A 20,964-nucleotide genomic window follows, 5' to 3' on the forward strand; every position below is an offset into this window, starting at 1 on the left:
TTCTTTACACCATTCGCGCACCTGTATGTTGTTTTAAGTGTATAACAAAGAAGCATATTTATGACCAAGTAAAACATCGTTTTTACTGTCGGTAATATTGATGGTATAGTTAAAAATTACATTAAACCTGTACTGTGCATTACTGATGAAGCAGTCGGTTATCTAATAATTAGGCCGAAATTTATCATTTCAATTTCAAACTAACCTAAAAGTTTACATGGGTAAACAACACTATGCACAATGCAAGATAGGATGCATGCGACCTACTACAATTAAATTATCGAAATAAACAAATAATTAGTATCTATTTTTATTATACTTTTTAAAATTGACAAGGAATTACTTAACAGGTACCCTAGTAACCACTAGTAAGTAGTTCGTTTAAGTCACAAATTTCCTGACAGTGCTCATAATTTCTCATGTTACTGAGACGAGTCGCATTGGTTTAGCACATTTCGCGTAACCTGAAACGAGTCCCATTGTACTGTGTATGAGTTACCGGTTACTGTGATTAAATGCGCATGCAATTCACCTGAATTATTCACTCAATTAGTTATGAATACATAAGTTCTCATCTATTTAAATTTATGCCAGCCAGGAACGGGATTTGTCTGAGCAAAATTTAGGCTCCAGTTTAGTTGTTTATAGAAATAACAGCATGAAAATGTCGTATTGTGTCGTATTCTGTGCAAATCTCAAACATGAGCTACCTGCAGCACGTATGAGATTTCGGTCGGGAACTCGATCATTCGAATTGACATCACGATAACTCAATCACTTTACACGCTATAATGACATTAGATCCTAAACGGCCACCAAACCCGTAAATTTGTATGGATGATCGAGCTGCCCGATCTCGATTCGATTGATCGAGTCCTCAATTTCAAACTCCTAGTAAGGCCACAGATAGCTAATTCAATTTATTTTATTTGTGTGAATAGACCTGTTAATAGTGATAGATTGTATAATAATCGGCGTGTAAGGTCTTGAAGGTCGAGCTGATTAAATGATTTCCAACATCATGCAGACTTCGACTGATTATATTAACAGTGTAAGTCATAACATAATAGTTAAATTAAATACTAGTTTATCGTGTATCCACACCCCTACATAGGTATACATATACATAGTTATATAAACTTTATAAGTAACACATATTATTTATTGTATGTATTTCGATAGTGAACAGGTATAAGGTGATATAACTTATTCGCAATGGTTTTATGGTTCATGGATTACATGTTCTTTTTAATGCCTACTTGCCGTTGACAACAATCTCACATGATTATTACGCTGTTATTAATAATCAATCTATGCCATCTTTATCTACTAAAGATTGAAACTTGGTAATGTGTTGTACTCGAAAAAAATTACAAATGACAATCTTTGGTAAGTAAAACATTGAGTTATATTGACAATTAATAACGGGAAAAGGTGCCATTGAGCACGCTTGCCTAGATGACATAGCCTTCAACACTTACAGCATATACTCCTTACGAAGTACAGGCCCTGGCAAAGTTCCAATCTTTGATGGTATTAAGTACAAAAGAGAAAAAAATTGCTGTGTTCGAGCCAAAAGAAATGATTGCGTGATGGATGACTCGTATGCTTACGAGATCTCAAAACGACTGAATATATTTATTTATATAGCCTGTAAATAATTTGGATTAAATACAGGAAATGCAAAATGTTGCATGACACATTAGGTGGTTGCATATTTTTGTCGTCGGCATTGAATTTTATTTTCGAGGTAGCGTAATCAACCTCCAGTGCAGATTTCCTCAAGCCACACCTTTGCGTTAGATTAATATCTGTGACTTATAATATTTTATTAACAACATATATTAAACAACACCAGTGTTTGTCCGGGTAACAGCAGCATCTTTCAATATTTGGTAGGTACAAGTTCTTGTAGGTACAAGATATTTCATACGGTCATTAAAATCGACAGCTGAGCGCGTCTATTCGGAATGGCAATTGTTTGTGAAAAAAATAATCGGACTAGACTGGAACTTTTCCTCACCCTATGTTTAAAGGGGACTTGGACCCCCTTAACGCCGCCTTACCTTAATACGCCGAGAACTAGGATCCTACAAAATCGAAATATATAGGTACCTGCGTAAAATAATCATCATTCTAATATCTCTCAGACTAGGAATACAACCCGGAACTTTTTGATACAAGTAACCAGTAACCACTATGCCACGTGGTGTTCTGAGAAATCGTTGTTAGTTTAGGTTTTAAAAATTAACTGGTAAGCTGTAAATCTCCATGACGAAATATTCTCAAAGGAAATATTATCGCAGTTAAATCAATTTAGATCAACCGGTTAGAACAGCCTAAATGAAATTGAAAAATGGCTAGCCAAATGGAGGATTGCAACTAGTGTATCTAAGTCAGTGCACGTAACATTCACACTCCGAAAGGGCGATTGCTCACCAGTCAGCCTAAATGGCGTCCAACTACCACACCAAAACACTGTAAAGTACCTCGGCATGCACTTGGATCGTAGACTCACTTGGAAAAAACACGTCCAAACAAAAAGGGACGAAATTAATTTAAAATACAAGGGTCTCTACTGGCTACTTGGACGAAACTCAAAACTATCCACTGACAACAAGCTGCTCATATACAAAACAATACTGAAACCCATTTGGACTTATGGTATACAGCTGTGGGGCACGGCAAGTACCTCTAATGTCATGATCATCCAACGAGTACAAAATTACATCTTAAAACAAATATCAAATGCACCTTGGTTTATTAGAACAACAGAGGTCCATGAAATCCTGAACATACCCATGGTAAAAACAGAAATAGAAACTCATGGAGAAAAATATAAAAAACGCCTACATAGGCACCCCAACCGACTGGCGGGGCAGCTGGCAACTGCAGTCACTGAACGTCGCCTAAAAAAGCGGCGGGATATGTTCGATGACGCGTGACTAATAGTCCGAAAACAAAGAAAGGGTTGGCTCCGCTGGGAGCAGTTCCCTACAAGCCTTATAAGACTCACAAAACATCTGTTTATAGTCGCAGACAGACTGATCGCAGATGCTAACACAAAAAAAAAACAAAAAAAAAAAAAAAAAAAAAGATCAACCGGTGTGTTACACATAATAATAATAATAACATATTTTGGTAATAAAAACATATGTCTGAGGTGAGAAATTCGGAATTATTTTTTATTAAAGTTTCAATTTGAATGCAATTCAATTTCAATTTGAATGCATAAAATACAATTGTTTCATACCTATGAAACAATTGTATTTTATGCATTCAAATTGAAACTTTAATAAAAAATAATTAAAATATTATAGAGTCTACTTATCCGACTATAGAAAAGGAAGCAACTCGTGAACCGGTTTAACAAGGGTAGTTATCGATTTTAAAAGCCCGTGAGTGTCGGATCGGGGGTTGCAGGGGTGAATGCACGGCGCGGCACGCCACCGAGGATCACAATACGAAGGTTCGCTTGCCAAAACGGGATACCATCTGTTTCCGAGCCCTGACGACCGGCCGATCCACTTTTTAATACCGACTTGCATTTTTGCAGTGACTCAGTAAGTCCTTTGATCCAATCGATACCCCATGCTCATGCTTGAACGCTCGCAATTTAGTTTCAGATTTTGGAGGTAATTGGATATTAAATACCTATGGTACCTACCTGTTTAATTTTTTGCGCTTTCGTGTGTATTAGGCGGTATTAGAATACATGTTTTGGAATATTTTTTATTATATAGCAAGACTTGCTAGGTAAATGGGTGGTAGGAGGCTACTGCGACAAATAAAGATTATTTTATCAAGCAATAAAATGCTGTATAAGTTAACATCCAAGCATTATTCATTGGACAGGCTATATGTAAACAAGGCACAATCGAAGAGCGTCATGATGGAAATCAATAACTGCCAGCGTACCTACCTACTTATTTTCATCAAGTAAATCACGTCATCGTCATTTATCGCCGATGATTTACAAAGTTAACAGATTCGCATCAATAGACAGAATAGTCTGCGCTATTCTGCCAACAACTAATCGATACTGGTGTCGCAGTACTTACCGTCTAGCATGCAGCGCCGAGAGTCACAGCCCACTTCGTCGAAATCATCCCGGACCGCGATTTTCTCCTTGACTGCATCCATAATTACTCAATCACACACTAGACACACACTAAGACATCATGCAACCACAATTATTGACGCACCACTCGTCTATCACAGAATAGGGCCATTTGCGTGTTCACCGCACGCGAGCGGGCCAGCTGATCGCGGCGTTATGGGTTGTTTCGAAACCAAGAGTGCTCGGAAGCGTTATCGGTAGGTACACGAAAATAAATAATTATAATGAGGCGGGCGACCGTCGCGTACCGGCCGTTCAATGTCAGTATCGAATGGACAATTAATTATGCGACACGGACGCGTAAAGAGGAGTCGCGGCGTGTGTTGCAAGCTTCGTTGTCTCGCGAGGGCGCTAGACGGCACATGCGTCCTGTGCCTACGAAATTATATTAGCACGCATGCGCGGGATCGGACGCGTGTCGATACGGGAGTCGAGGCGCTGTGGCGTCGGCGGGTCGCCACGCCTGACTGCTCCCCTCGCAATCTTTGTCTATCATGAATAATTTAGAATGGAAAATCAAGTTCTTTTAGCGATGACGCACCAGTAAGGTTTCCATGTAATTCGCAACATGAGTTTAATTGACTGGCACAGACATTGTAATGACAACAGATCATAACATTTCAATTTAGCTTATTTAAGAAAATCACTGAAACAATAATGATGTAAATAATAAGTACTATATAAAGAATAACATGGTATGATTATTTAACATTACAATGTATTATCTACGTGAAGTCGAAACCAAGACGCACGTATGCGACGTTGCTATTTAATTTGAACAGGCGCTCAGTCACTACGCTATATTATGTATCCATTAATACTTACAAACGGAAACTTATATCCGTCGACGCTATAAAGAATATAATGTTATTTAATAAATTTAAGATGATCAAATAAGCAATTTAAATAACGTATGTAGGTACTTAGAGCATATATGTACGTAGATTAAATACGTAATTGTAGATCTGTAGAAATATTAAAATAATTATGATATAATTATTAAAATTACTTAATTATGTAACTTCTTATGTGCCTGTAAAATCTACATTGGAGAACGTTTGATATTTTGTAAATAACTTTAGTTTCGTTTTTCGCAAAACCAATATGTACCGGTATCTAAGTAGATATAAGTTCGTAACAAATCTATATTTAATTAAAGTACCTAGTCAGATTATAAATAAACAATCATACAAATTCAATTTCTATAGCTTATTAGACCTTCAGAGTTCAGACAATTCAATGAATACCTGCTTTATGAGAGAATTCACGAATAAAGCCTTTTGTTTCAGAAGGAAAAAAACATTCAAGTTTTATAATTCTGAGGAATCTTTCATGAAAGGTTTCTTAACAAAACAAAGTTGGTTTTGTATTTTTACAAAAATGTATTCGGTGTTTAATAAATAGTACCGAAACAGGACGTTTAACAACTTATGCGAGATGACGTTACCAAAATAAAATTGTTTTTTGCGCAGACTACTTTATTTTCCGAAAACTGTGTAGATATTTAATTTTAGCCGGTGACTTGTTACCTAAAAACAATATTTCATCAAACTTTTTCTGAGAAATTAACTAAGTAATATAATTAATATACATAGGTATATAAAATATCTAATAAACTTTATATGCTTCCTGGCTTTCAACAATCACCGTGTCATGGATGTCATGGAAAAATAATTGTAAAGAGAAGCACAGAAATCAATACACGCAAAAAAAAATCTAAAATAATTTACATGTTTGCTTGTCGAGGATCAAATCCGGAATATCCTCTAATAATAATCCTCTATAAAACGGTATTGACCTCTCTGATTGAATTATCCTCCGAGGGTCGACAACTTACAAATAAGATATGACATCAATAATATTTGTGTTGATGATGTCAGTTTTAATTTTCCCATAACATGCTTACCACAAAAAGGCTAAACCAGTCAGTTTGGTGTCTTCGTAACAAGATTAAAGACAGTCACTCGATGTGTGGTTTCTGTTATAAGTTAATTTGGTACATTAATTACGTTACACATTGAACTGAACTAATAGGATGGTAACAGTCAAATAAGCTTTAGGTACGCATTATATTACGTTATGTTGTGGTTGGTTTACTTTTTACGTTTTCATTTTACAAATTGCTCCAATAAATAGAAGACTTTTTAAGTAATAGTAAGTAGGTAAATATATTTCTCATTCAAATAAGTGCGGACAGAGAAACTGTTTAGGATTAGATATTCCTACCTGAGGTTGGCTACAGATGCGCCGCTACCCCTGAGAACTAAGCTGGAAACTAAGATAAGAAGACCAAAACAATGATAAGAAATAAGAAACTCGTAATCATAAGGTTAATAACACTCTTTGTGTATCAAAATAAACTAGATCATTCAGGACTAAAAATAACTCGTATCTAATAATTAATGTTACTTTTTGGATTTCCAATAATATAACAGATAGATAATACATTACGTTATCATTGTAATCATTTTTTTGTCATCTAGAACGTAAAGGCAACAAATCAACTTTTATTTTCTTTACAAATAATTTCTTCGGACTCACCTACTTATTTGTTTTGATTTGTTTCTTATAGCAGTGACAGTGAGTGATGTGTCCACATCTGGTTTACTACAAGTACTTGGTTATTAATCTGTTCAGATTACACATTCCTTATAATATATATTAACTATTAAATTGTCTCTTAAGCTTACAACAAGCTTAGGTATAACTAAGATTGCCGTTTCAAATTACTAACCCAGCTAGAAGAAAGTTATATAAGAATAAGGTAGAAATCTATTAAAATATTGTTTGATAGTTTGATAGATAGATAACCGCAAGAACAAAATAAATCAGCTTAGATAACATTTAATCGGTTGACCAAAATCCGATAAGAGTTCCGGACTTATACAACTAAACTCCACACGACAGTTACAATGGGTGTTTAGAGAACTATTTATTACTAGAAAGAACAAAGCTTTATTCACAGACAGACAATGGCTACATTATTTTATCGGTCGTGGGTTGCGTAAGCTCGTAAATGATGATTAAAATAATTAATGGTTACTTACATCATAGTCTTTCAGGTGTCTGTTAACAATATAGTTTCATTTAAAGTAATCTATCCTTCGCGGCACTGTTCTACTTTTAATGATGGGGTGAGGCAGATGTATTAACACGAGTTGTTTTAACTTAGTCCTTATTATTAACATCAGATTGCAAATTAGTTTACTCATCTAATCATCATAAATCATTATATTTAATTAAGGTGTCATCAGCTTAAAAATAATGATTTATCGACTTGATTGGTATTTTGAATAATAAAATCTTTCCCTGCGTCGTGCATAATTTTAATTTTAATTACATTTAAGTTTCATTTGATTATCATCTAAAGATGAGTAGGTAGCTACTTCTAAAAAATTAAAAGGAGTAGAATAAGGGACTACCCAGTGCATTTTTTGTACAGTATTGGAATAATAAAGGAATATGCAGTCCACGTGATGACTATTGCTGCCAACGGTCATCTATGTATTTAACACCAGGTAAAATAAGATTCTTACTAAAATTGGCAATAGATCCTTTGCCACCCGTGCCGAATAAGTTGGAAAGCCTCGAATATGTACTGTACCTATGTGTCTCTTACCACACTCATTAAAGCAGAACAGCAGCATTATTTCTGCCTAATAACAGCAGCGCTCAACACTGCTGTTATTAGACAGAAATAGGTGTGACGGTGATGCCTCTGGAATCAAACCTTGAACCTTGAACTTAAAGTCGATGGTCAGCACCGGCTTCACGTAATTCATTTACACAAGCGTAGCTTAAAGCTTAATAAAAATACATTAGGAGCCTGTCGCCGCTGGCACTGAAGATATGAAACTTATCTTATCAAATATGAGTAATGCTCATGCGTGATTGAATCTAGACACGGATAAATAGCTTGTAATGTGTAACGTAATACGGTTCTTGTGGCTCATTAATAATTATGAACGATTTGTTGGAGTACGCACATCCAGTTGTTACGTTACATATGATACAATGTGATTGATAAAGATAATTGGTTGCGATTAACGTAGTTATGATAACGAAACGGACAATTACTCTATATCTAACTATAGTGCTGTCAGTAGCTCTGTTACAGAAGAGTGACATGTTGATAGCTGATGCAGGAGTTTTTTGTTCTAATTCAAGAAATACCAACTGATTTGAGAGTTGTAAGACTAATTAATTACTTTAACATGAAAAGATACGAATCAGAAAGTATTAGATGTGTGTTTACTGATCTACCCTTGACTAATGTGTACCTAACTACTTATCATGTTTATAGTATCCATCCCTAATAATCAACAATTCCTTACAGTATAGGTACCTATTTATACTTAGTTAAAACCGTGGTATTTATTGTATGGTAGCTCTAAACTAATATGTACTTTGACCCTACGTCATTTACAACACGCTAACCATTTTCGTGCTGTTAAAATGTGTTACTTTCGTAACTGAACGTTTAAGACTTAACAAGGCGCCATTAGCTTGCATAAATTCAATAAAAAAGTGTGACTATTTGCGTAGACAGTTTCAATCGATACATCAGATTCACACGAGTAATTACATAATAGCGCAACACATTGTTTCTTATCCCAGATTGATCTTAGATTATAATGTAACAGACGATTTGCATAACTAAACGTAACATGTAATTGTACTTCACTGCATAGTCTCTTCAATGATAATGTTGACATGTAGTACACCGCCAGTCGCCAGCCTTGTGTCACGTATATTCAGAGCTAAAAACCTCGAATTCAAATAATTTAAAACAATATCCAACCTACTTATAGCGCCCCCTACCGGTAAATGTCATTATCGTTTTTCGTGCAGCCTGTGTACATTTATGATTTTTCAAAATAAGAAATAAAATAAGTAATTTATAGTAAAGATTGTTAATTTATAACAAATATTTCAATTAATAATTTATAAAAGACGTAGGTGTGATATATTGTGCAGAAAAGTTACAATGGAAAATAAAGAATTTTGACGAAATTATTCTGAAGATTTGTACTAGGCGGCCATTACGAATGCCGTCGCAAATTGAAAATGTATTATTTTCATTTATTAAAGATAAGATGATAATCTTATATATTAATGAGGAATGACAAGGTAAATTTTTACATATATATTTTTCCAAGCAAAGGATTTTTAGATTACCATATTGTTCTGTAGCAAGGAATTTGACGTCTTATGTTCATTAACTAAGCTTGTCACCTATTTAGGTGATCTCGCTTATTTAAATCCTTATATAAATCTCGCTTATATAAAGCTATGAACATAGAAATAGGGTGCTATTTAGCCCCGTGCATGGGTACTAACCCGTTTATACTGAGTATTTACTCACATAAAAGAATCTACTATTGAGTAGGATATACCTAATGGGTATTCACCCGTTCAAATAAGGTTATGACCCTTACATATTGGATATTTACCTACATTACAAGAAATAGGGTGCTATTTAGCCCCGTTCGTGGATACTAACCTGTTTATATTGAGTATTTACTCACATAAAATAATCTACTATTGAGTAGAATATACCTAATGGATATTCATCCGTTCAAATAAGGGACCCTTACATATTGGATATTTACCTATATAACAACTATAACAAGATACTACTATTAAGTAGATGGATACAACGGATATTCACCCATTCTAATAGGGTATTATGTCCTTTACATTGGGTAAATGACCTATATAACAAAATACTAATAATCAGTAGATAGACACAACTATTACCATCGAGTGGATGTAATGATTTTAATGAATGAACATTTTATTGAAGAATCATTCAGATTAATAATGTACATGATACAGGATATAGAGATGACAATTTATATCCTTTTGTAATACTCTAGAAGAACCTAAATTTGGTTTAACCATTCATAAGAATTTGGTATCTAGGTAGATCAGCATATTAAAGAGTAATTTACTAAAGGAACTATCTATCTATCTAGATGGTGATAGATAGACTAAAGGAAAAAATAGTTTAAAGGAAGAACACTAGCCTCTAGGAAACTGTGGGACGGATAACACATGATTAGACTTTAAAAGTTGCACAAGTCGCAGTTACTATTGTAGCTGTAAAGAGTCAAAAGCCATGCCACATCAGGCGAATGCTTACTGCTCTCAAGCATTTGACATGATTGTTTCTTAATAATTTTAAATTATTTGCCTTTATAAAGATAATTTGCTATCAATTATCTTATTACTGGTGCTGGTCATTTATTATGTATAATAAATAATAAGAAGAAATTTCATAGTACAAGTACTGGAACAAATGATCGGAAAAATGGTTTAAGAAACAATGATTGTTCAATTCATATATATATAGTACAATATTTTATAATAACAAATATAACGAAGATATTTACACTTCATCCTATGATAAACTTCATCCAAAAGTTTGAGATACTCATACCAAATAGGGTCATTATCTGACTTACAACAAGCCTCATGCACAAATACCTGTGTCACAGAAAGGCTTGATCGAAGTTTCCTTTGGAATAAATCTTCAATCACAACAGATTTTTAGGTGAGTGGTTAATAATGTGGTTGATTATAATTATAATTTTAAAGACCAGTTGTAACAAATAACTATTGACCCAAGCTTTGCAAGTGGTTAGCTTTAAGAGTCTATTTGTATAAACACTTAAACTCATTATTCTCAAGGAATGAAAATTTTTTCAAAATATACTCGGTATGTGTGTAGAAAGACTTCTCACATCAGTGGTAACATATTGTTTACTCTTAACCAATTTTTTACAATATTTTTACCTTACCAACACCTGATGATGGTGATGTTGGTTTATATTGAATATCTTGGTCTTAATCTTGAGCTTTAAATAAAGCCTGGCATTCCACTCACTACTTACTATTGTTTTCAAGAAAGCATATTTGGATACTAATTCATGATTACCTTAAACAGTGTTTACATGTCTATGGTTAAATGGAAATTCTATGCATTTCAAGTTCTTTCCTTTGGTTTGAGCAGAACACTATATTTATGTTTTTACTAACCTTTTAAAAGATACAAGACCATACATAACTGATTAAGATCTAGGGACATTGTGTCAGTTATATATTTATATAACATAGTTCCTATTTGAAATGTCATAATAATGGACAAGGAACAATAACGACACTTAGTAATTTAGGATCATAGACATAATAAGCTATATCATTCTTTAGGATTTATTGGTTATTTAAAAGATAGTTTGATAATTGGAAATATGTAATACAACTGTTAAGGTTGTATTATACAAGCAATAAATAAATAAAAAATAAAATTGCTTTACCATTAGATAAAAGATTAAAAATCAACACAAGGGTGAAATAAAAAGAAAAAAAATAAAAAATATATATAATAATAATATTAAAAAATAAAAATTATAATAAATGCAAAGATATGTATATATATATATAACGATTTTAATAATGTTTATCAAAATACTATCCCTCTTACACATAGATATAATTACAGGTGGTAGTTGTCATATTATTTTTATTATCGGGACACAATCAGTTATGTAACATATGGTCATTATTCTCGGTATTTTTGTTATTTGATTTAAATAACAAATCCGATCAACTATTTAAAGTTAAATGCAGCGTTACTTGTGCTTAAAGATATTTTTTCAATAATCATCTTCAACACGGTGAAACCCTAATACCTGTAGGCAACTCCACAGTTATTTCATATAGATACAGCATGGTGTTTAATACCCACATTTAACCGTAATATCAAGGCACATATTCGATTTATTGAATACCCAAAGAATGTTTTTATTTCCATAATACATTCAATAATTTCAGAATGAATTTGCTATCACTAAATCAAGATTATACATTGCGAATTAACACTTTGAAGGTTTTTAAATAGATTTATTTACTAGGAAACCTACAAGAAGTATGACTTACATGTCATGACTAAGGTTATACTATTTAAATGGAAATATTCATTTTATTTCTAATAAAATAATTGTTGTTAAAGATTATCTCTGAACGGTTGGGGAGTTTGTGGTAGTACCAGACTGGTCCAGACAGTCCTAAAAATAGTAATAAAAAAAATAAAATAATAATAATAATAATAAATAAATAAATAAATAAACCTTTCATTTTGGAAGGGTTGCATTTTGGGTCTCATATGAATTTAAAAAAAAAAAAAAAAAAAAAAAAAAAAGAAGAAGATCTAAATCCAATTGTTTTTTCGTCAACGCTTTACCCTGTATGTTACTCGCTTCCTCGAGGAGCGTTTCGTTTCTATACACGAATCTCAAGATTTTGTTGCTCTACAAGCAATGTTAGACGCAATAATGAAAACGTGATGCTGGTGCTTATAATATTTTGGCCTAAACAGTGTAAATAACTAGATCTATCTGTAGACTGGTTACAATATTCTTTTCATTTTGATATATATATATATATATCTAGAATTATTTTTGTTCTTAAAATGCATATTTAGGTTTTCTATCCTCCATATCCCAAGTATGCTATTACTTGGGAAAGTTACATCTGATGTATAAATATTTTTAGCGAGTTAAATGTAAAATATTATATATTATTTAGTGGAGATGAAGAAAAAATACTATTTACTTTTTTTTTTTTGGTTATTGTAATTACTCATATAGTAAAAAAAAAAAAAAAAAAAAACAATAATATATAAGTAATATATATATATATATATATATATATATAAGTAATATATAAAAACAATAGATATCGTATATATTATGACGTTCACTTGGTGTAAGCCCGTGAATGCCATTATTACTACCGATTCGCCTACATCTGAGTCGAGACTTCTAAAAAGTATACATAAACATAATAATAACATTATTGTATATTAACCAAATTGCTTGTCGGAAGATATTGTATATTAAATTGCCATATGAATTTAAACCTTACTATAACCAGTGTTCAAACAATCTAGTATTACAATTATTTCATAGTAATCATAGTATTTGTCCAGCACATCCTTAATAAAATTACCTAGATAGGCCTAGTAACACTTGAGAGTTGCAAGAATAAGTTTATTTATTTTATGTAATCTTATAATACAGTGACCTTCCAGACGACAGTTTCTAGATTTTATCAACCACGGAAGATGATGGCATTGATATATCATTTTTTACAATACATACCATTAGAGAGCACGCATTACCACGCTGCTACGCTGACGTCTAAACATATGAGTGTCAGTTAAGACCCTCTTAGAAGGATAGCTGAATGGATCAGATCTAAGTTCAATTTTGTAGTAGAGACGTTACATCAAACGTATACTTGATAACTGTAATTAATATTTAAATAGATATATTAAATTTACAAATCTCTAAACATCTACATGTCAACATTATCATTGAAGAGACTATGCAGTGAAGTACAATTAGAAATTAAACGAACTTACCTAAGTGAAGTTCCAATTTCAATTGTACGAACTGCATAGTCTCGAAATGATATTATAACCCACCCACCCATACTTATATACGATAAGTATTACCCATAATATCATCTATGTTGTAAAATAATCGAGCTAATGAACTTACATCTTGACCCCAGGATCTCTAAACTTAATGACATTTACCGGTAGGGGGCGCTATAAGTAGGTTGGATATTGTTTTAAATTATTTGAATTCGAGGTTTTTAGCTCTGAATATACGTGACACAAGGCTGGCGACTGGCGGTGTACTACATGTCAACATTATCATTTCGAGACTATGCAGTTCGTACAATTGAAATTGGAACTTCACTTAGGTAAGTTCGTTTAATTTCTAATTTTTCGTGTTGCAGACTGTTGGGAATGTGTCTTTTTGTTTGATGTATTTGATCGGCATGTTAGGTAGAAAGGCTACTCTTATTCTATACTGCTTTGTCCCCTTTTTATTTCCAGTTTATCAACGTTTATGTACGCTTAATTATTGTTATTCTTGTGATTAAAGCAATATTGAATTTGTGACAGTCTCCCTCATACTTTTAAGTGAAAGAGTTGACATAATGGGTTCAACTAGCCTAGCGTAGCGAAAAAAATCTAAAGTCTATAATTAAGACAAATGTACTCAGACAGAGGCAAAAAATGTTAATAATATTTGGGTTATAGTAAAGTTTCTGTTTCTTTATATAATTATGAAAACTCTAAGTACAAGTTCTGTGCAATTGTTTGAACTTTTTTGCATTTAAATTTTCTCTTTATTTAATTATAACAATCAACCTTTCAACATAATTTATTGTTTAACAATAACGTCATTTTACCCACAGAATACCTGTTATAAAATAAGTTCTACAAGCCAATGATCGTAATTTAAGATAGTTTTGTTTATTACCGTGATGTTTTTGTATATTTGTCGTCAAATTGTTGTAGAAATGGGTCGAGCATGATTGATGATGCATGAGCACGAAACTACGTCATTAACCACTTGTAAACTTGTGAAAACTTTGAAGGTGGTCCTTTGTGGTTCGACTCCGGCGGCATCACCGCCACACCTACTTCTGCCTAATAACAGCAGTGTTAGGCGCTGCTGTGTTCCGGTTTGAAGGGTTTGGTAAGGAAGACATACTTTTCCGGGGCATTCCAGCTTAGTCCTCAGGGGTAGCGGTGTATCTGTGGCCGACCTTAGGTAGGAATATTTAACCCTATCTGGGGTCGATTACAGATGTCCATGGGCGGCAGTAGCCACTTACCATCAGGTGGACTGCATGCTCGTCTGCTACTCTCTTATTAAAAAAAGAAACTCGCCTCGTACCTTACTCTTACGACACTTGTTCATCTAGGCCTACACGACATCCCTAGACACATTGCGATCTACAAGATCTACACTTATAATTCAACGATTGGACGGCAACATATCCGCTCCGACCGTCGCGTGCCAACCTCGCGAGACTAGAAAATTGCTATTGTGCCACTTACTTACTTTTCCCATGATGATTAATACATTAAATGCGATATCTGACGTTGAAATATTTGACATCACTTACTCAGTAGTTTAGCTTTATTCTGTCATGTGATGTAGTTAATAGCTTAGTGCTATCATCGGGGTATTTTCTTTTATAAAAAGGGGATTAAAAAATGACAACAGAATAAACAAAACAGAGAGGAAGTGCTGAATGTTATAAATATTTATATCTAAGATTGGTCATATGTCGTGGATGCTATTGACTGGTACCCAAACCCAGAAATCTTACTTCATAATTTAGATGTCAGATGAGAGTCCGGGATTTGAACCCAGAACTCTCTGCGTGTTAGAGCGATGGCAATCTCTCCAACACGCGGATCAGGGATGACACAAGACTTAAGCAATCAGCAGACAGGTGCAGCATCTTCACTAAAATCCAAATGGTCGCGATATTGCCAATCTAAACTCATCTCTAATGTTAATAAGTTAGAAATATTAAGACATTTGAATAATAAAGCACGAATGCAGTGTCTCAATCCTTTTACCCACACATACTGATCAGAGTGTAGATCTATTATTTTCTCACTAGCCCGAATAACGTATTACGTAAATGTTATACGTACAAAAACAATCTGTACAGATCAATTACACCGCCCTCACGTTGACCGACTCATTATAAGTCAGTCGGAAATCATTTGCAAATAATCAATCACTGAACAAACAACTAATACAAGCAACTGTATAAATGTTTGTCTAAATAATATTTGTAATACGAAGTACTAGAATTTCGCCCCCGTTTACATTTTTATGCAATAAAGTAGAAAGGACATAAAAAGTTATTTTGCGAAATGCAAAATTATGTTCATTACAATCACAGCATAATTTAAGATCATATGAGTGTAGCAACTTATTTGTTCGTATTTATTTATTGTGGAGAGTGGGTTACCAATGGTATCTACTAATTTGGGGAGTACCTACGAGTATCTCTCCTCTGCATAATACACCCGTACAACATGTAGGCGTTATTTTATTATAGTAATAATTAGCAATAGCCTAGTGGCTAAGAAACTCGGCCTCTCGATCGAGGGGTCCGAGGTTCAAATCCCAGGCACGCACATCTGAATTTTCAAATTTATGTGCGTATCAGAAATTAATTATCACTTGGTAAACGGTGAAGGAAAACATCGGAAAACCTGCATACCTAAGAGATTTATAAAAAAAACTCAAAGGTATGTGAAGTCCATCAATACGCACTTGGCCAGCGCGGTGGACTATGGCCTAATCCTTCTCATTCTGAGAGGAGACCCGTGCCCAGCAGTGGGACAGTAATGGGTTGATGATGATGATGGACAATCAGTAATACAATAAGTACATCTTTTCAGGTAGGATCTTCAGTGATCACGGGCACGGCAGATAACTGAATATTTGTAACTTCCTTCAAATACGTCCATCTTACATGAAGGGTGCGGTATCTATATCCGAGTTACCGTTTTCACTTAATTTTGTAGGATAGCGGATTCTGAAATCGGTTCGTTTACCATGCGCAGATATACCTAAAGATTTCTATGCATGATAGAGACAACTTAAACTAGGTTACAATCTTAGTACAATATTTAGATTAACATCTTGTATTATAGAAGCACAAGCTAAATACGCGTAGTATCTTATTTACGAACTATTTTAATTATTAGATTAATCATGATTTGCCAAGATTCACAAACCAGTTGTATGCAGTGGATCTAAATAAGAATAACCTACTTACTACCTAAGAAGTGAAACTAGTCGGATTCTAATCGTCATTAATCGTGGCTGTAATCTAGTAATGATCTTTTTCTATTGAGTACTCTCATTATGTCAAACTTGAATTATTTTAGTTGCCTTTTTAGAGATATAGCAAAATAATTTATTCTGTTCGATTTCTTCAACGTAAAAATTTTGTGAAATATTACTGTCATCTAGATCTAGATGTGGCAAATGTGTTCACATTTCTATTGCTTATTGCATGTTATCACGACGGCTGATACAAAAAATAATATGCTCCCATTTGTAACACATATTTAAAACCTGCCTATACTATACCTATAAATATACTTTTTACACTCGTAAATCCTCACTAGGTTTTCCTATATCGTACTTACCATACACTTAAATAGAGGAGCAAAAAAATCCAACACCCAGAATAATAATCAAAATTCATTATTTGGATTTTTCTGACCAGAAATTGAACTTTCAATTCTTTGCATGTGAGACCAGTCATAATTGCTGCGTGGGTCGTCTTTATAAAGCTTCCACCTCCACATACTACACTAACATGTCTTCTTTTGTGTACAACATAAAGAAAAACACACTCAAATTGGCGCAATTTATAGCGCTAGGGAATACACTAAGGAGTAAAGAAGACGCTCCCCTCCGACCATTAAATCCTCTCAAATGGCTTCACTTAGCGCGTTAGACGAAGGGAGGGATTCTGCGAGGGTCGCGCTCGACTGTCTGGCACCAAGGGTTTGCTAAAGTATTGATTCCCGTCGAAAATTCTGGTAAACACGTGATTTTTGCACCTAGCTTACACAAAAGTAATCTACAAATGTTAAGAACATTAACAATTTTTAAAACAAAGTTTTTAAAACAATTCAGTTTTTAACGGGCGCTCGACAGTTAAAACTCTAAAAATATTTCTAAGAATATTTTCACGTATTTCACGTTTTCAGATATTCAGTTATTAAGTATTCGGATAGTAACTTATTAATTATTATCATTTATTTCAGTGAAAATTTAATTATATTTCAAAAAGTCAAAAGCGCCTGCGTGGTTTGAAACCCGGACGTAGTAGGTAAAAATGCAAGTCCTCAGATTTGTATAACTAATTCATGTTTTTTGGTTTTAGTTTCTTAATCTAAAATACATTGTGATTTAAGTGTATGTCTGCGAATAACTTATATAATTATGACCACGATACCTTTGTTCATGCCGGAAAAATACGTAAGACAATCAAGAAACCGGCTTTTTTGTTTTAATATGAAACTCATTGTTTTGGTTTTATAACTGTAATGTGTAATTACGTTGAAATAATTGGCATTTAAACTGTTTAGTTCTTATTAAATTATTAAGGCAACATGGAAAAAGGTTTTCGCACAAAATAAAGATGTGGTTTCTACACTACTAAAGTGTAAGTATAAATTTATCAGTTAGACAACGCTTGGGAAGCGAAGCAAATGAGGTGTTGAGGGGAAATAAATTAGATCTAGACTGGAAACTGCATCTCGAGACCACTCGACACCTCTAAAAAGAGAACCTAAGGGCTGAAGGGCTTTGTTAAGAAATATAATTACTTTCTTCCTAATTTTAGTGAAGGGTCACGGTTTGTGCTATTTTTTTGTATCTGTTAGATTACGTACTTCAGAAATTCGGTTATCTTCCCAATTAATATCAATGTAATAAATTAATGATACTTATGATTCTAATCTAAATGATGTAATTACAATAATGATATAATTTAATTGGATGTAAACTGTCTAAAATACATTCACTTGATCGATTCATTGATTAATTATTCAACTGTTTCTTAAAACTGACTTTTTGTGATAATGATTTTTCACACTGTAAATTTAAGAAATTGCATAATTAGCCTCATAACTGACTTAGCTATTGTCATCACTATACATTATTTACCTGACTCATCTATACTTTTTATTTTGGCCTTAATCCGCTAAAATATCAAAACTACATAACGTAATGTTTACCTTTAAAATGAGGCTATGCAATAAGATACGATTTTATCTAACCTAGAACAAAATACGTTCCTATTGTGAAAAATAATGCGATTACTTCCGGCGTTCCAAATAGGGAGGATCTAGTTACCGTGGTATAGAATAGGCTAAATACTTTAAGTGTCAGCATATCAGTGTCGTTGGTATTCAAATTTCATTGATGTAAATGGATGCTATTGTTATGGACTTAGGGTAGATAATACCTAACATTTGTCTTGCTTTGTTCAAAGTAGAGTGACTATAAGGTTTACAGTTGGCTGGACTACTGATTGAAGCTGATTTATTATTTGAGAATCTTTGTACCCTACAGAGGCGTATTTTAGTAGCAAACGTGTATCCAACGCGTCTCACAGTAAGTGGTCTCTGCTGCCAATTGACGCCTAAGAATTACCTAATTCCAAACAGGATTGAATCCTATCTCCCATTTAAGATCGGGTGCTACCTACCCATGTGATCCCCGTCCCTTGCTCTTTCAAATCACGAACACATACAGCACTTTATACTGAAGTAAAAAATATAACTAAGACTAAACTGGAGCGTCTTATACACTTCTGCTTTGCCATACTCTACCAAAGTTTTAAAATTTGAGAAATTTTGCATAGACTCAGTTTCCAGAAAGAAATATTCAAAATCAAGTTCGAGACGTCCCACATAAATGTATATACTGGTAATACTAGTCGGATTACACGCGTTACGTCAATGAGCAAACAACATGGATGCCGATAATCATCAAACTCGTACATCGTTCAGTAACCGATAGCCAAATAAAAGGACTTGCGTAGGATGTATTCTGCGAACCATCTGAACGGTATTACAAAATGTATTATGTTATACAAATCTGTTTTATGTAACATGTTATTGGTTTTTTCAGTACATTTTGTTTCATACCCGCATGACCATTAAATTCCTATACTTCCTTAGAAAAAAAAACAACGCATAATATAGGTTTGAAAAAACGCATTATATAGGTACTCACAGCCACACACTCAAATTCCCTGTATCGTGGGTGCCACAAATACACAAACACCTAGACTCAGGACAGAAATCTTAATTCATCATTTAGACATCTGTTGGCCGGGGACCAAACCTGGAACCCTATACGTGTCGGCCCTTTATGGTAACCGCTCCGCCACGCGGGTCATAGAGATGTTGCCACCGCTGTGATATCATTTTAATCGTTTAACCGTAGCTTTCAGGGGTCAGGGGTCAATCAACATCGTGTATCTATTGCTTCGGCTTCAGACAGAACTTTTCTAAGAAGCCGGTCACAGATGTCCATCAGGTGGACATTTACTACTTCGGTCTTCTAAAAAACAACTTCCCGTGTCGTGTCACACGGAAAAAATGATTCCTCATGACTTAAGAATGAGATGTGCGACGAATACGGAACAATTCGCAATCGGTGTTGCAGATCAGTGTTCTTATAAACAACATAATACTTTACACGGAAACAACAGTTAGTGTTACGATATCGATAATAATCGAACATCGAAATCTGTAATCGACACTCAAATAAAAGGAACTATGTGTGTCACGACCCAAAGACGATATTTTCGACGTTATGCCAAAACGATCTTACACAATTGCTGAAATTACTATTTACATAAGATGTGGATGTAATTTTTATTTTTAGGCCTTAAATTCCGCAATATAAGGAAGGATCTTAATTGTTTTGCAAGTGTAAAAATAATTAATTGAGCAGTAGAAAGTAGTCACGTCTTTGCAGCGGGTGTTTGGCTTCAAACACTTATTTTATTATACCTGCTTAAGTACTTGAATTTTATTAGATTCAATATTATAGAGCCAGTACAACCAAATACCGTTTCGTAATTTTTGGGGTTATTTTATACCTAATTTAAATGAATAAATATTGCCACCTTTACATATGTTCTCAAAGAAATGTAAATAATGTATTGTAAATAAAGAAGATATAGTTCGCGTAAAACTGCTAGTCCGCTCTGAATATAGAAATGAATCGCGTCGCCTTGCTTTTCTTCTCTATACGCATCGCCATAGCAAATTGTATGACTACACCTGAGAGCAATTTCAGAGCGGACTAGCAGTTTGGCGATAACTATACCTTTTCTAGGAATATTTGTTGATTACAAGAGACTATGTAAATCATAGATAATACATATACTAAATAGATAGATAGATAGAGATAATA

At 33.8% G+C, this 20,964-nt stretch overlaps 1 protein-coding gene across 2 annotated transcripts in view; it reads right to left on the reverse strand.

The window, feature by feature from the left end:
* Positions 1–20,964, reverse strand: part of centrocortin (cerebellar degeneration-related protein 2-like) — a 198,738-nt gene that overhangs the window by 27,012 nt on the left and 150,762 nt on the right. The window contains exon 1 of one of the 2 annotated variants that reach the window (XM_073087576.1): positions 4,062–4,477. The exons of the other annotated variant lie outside the window; for it this stretch is intronic. Coding sequence (XP_072943677.1) covers positions 4,062–4,143 — 82 coding nt within the window. The 5' untranslated portion in view covers positions 4,144–4,477. Of the gene's footprint in view, positions 1–4,061; positions 4,478–20,964 lie in introns of those variants that run through there. 2 annotated transcript variants of the gene reach the window in all.

This window comes from Epargyreus clarus, unplaced genomic scaffold, assembly GCF_041222505.1.
Source record: "Epargyreus clarus isolate Ecla_fem2 unplaced genomic scaffold, WU_Ecla_fem_2.2 ptg000026l, whole genome shotgun sequence".
Classification (NCBI taxonomy): domain Eukaryota; kingdom Metazoa; phylum Arthropoda; class Insecta; order Lepidoptera; family Hesperiidae; genus Epargyreus; species Epargyreus clarus.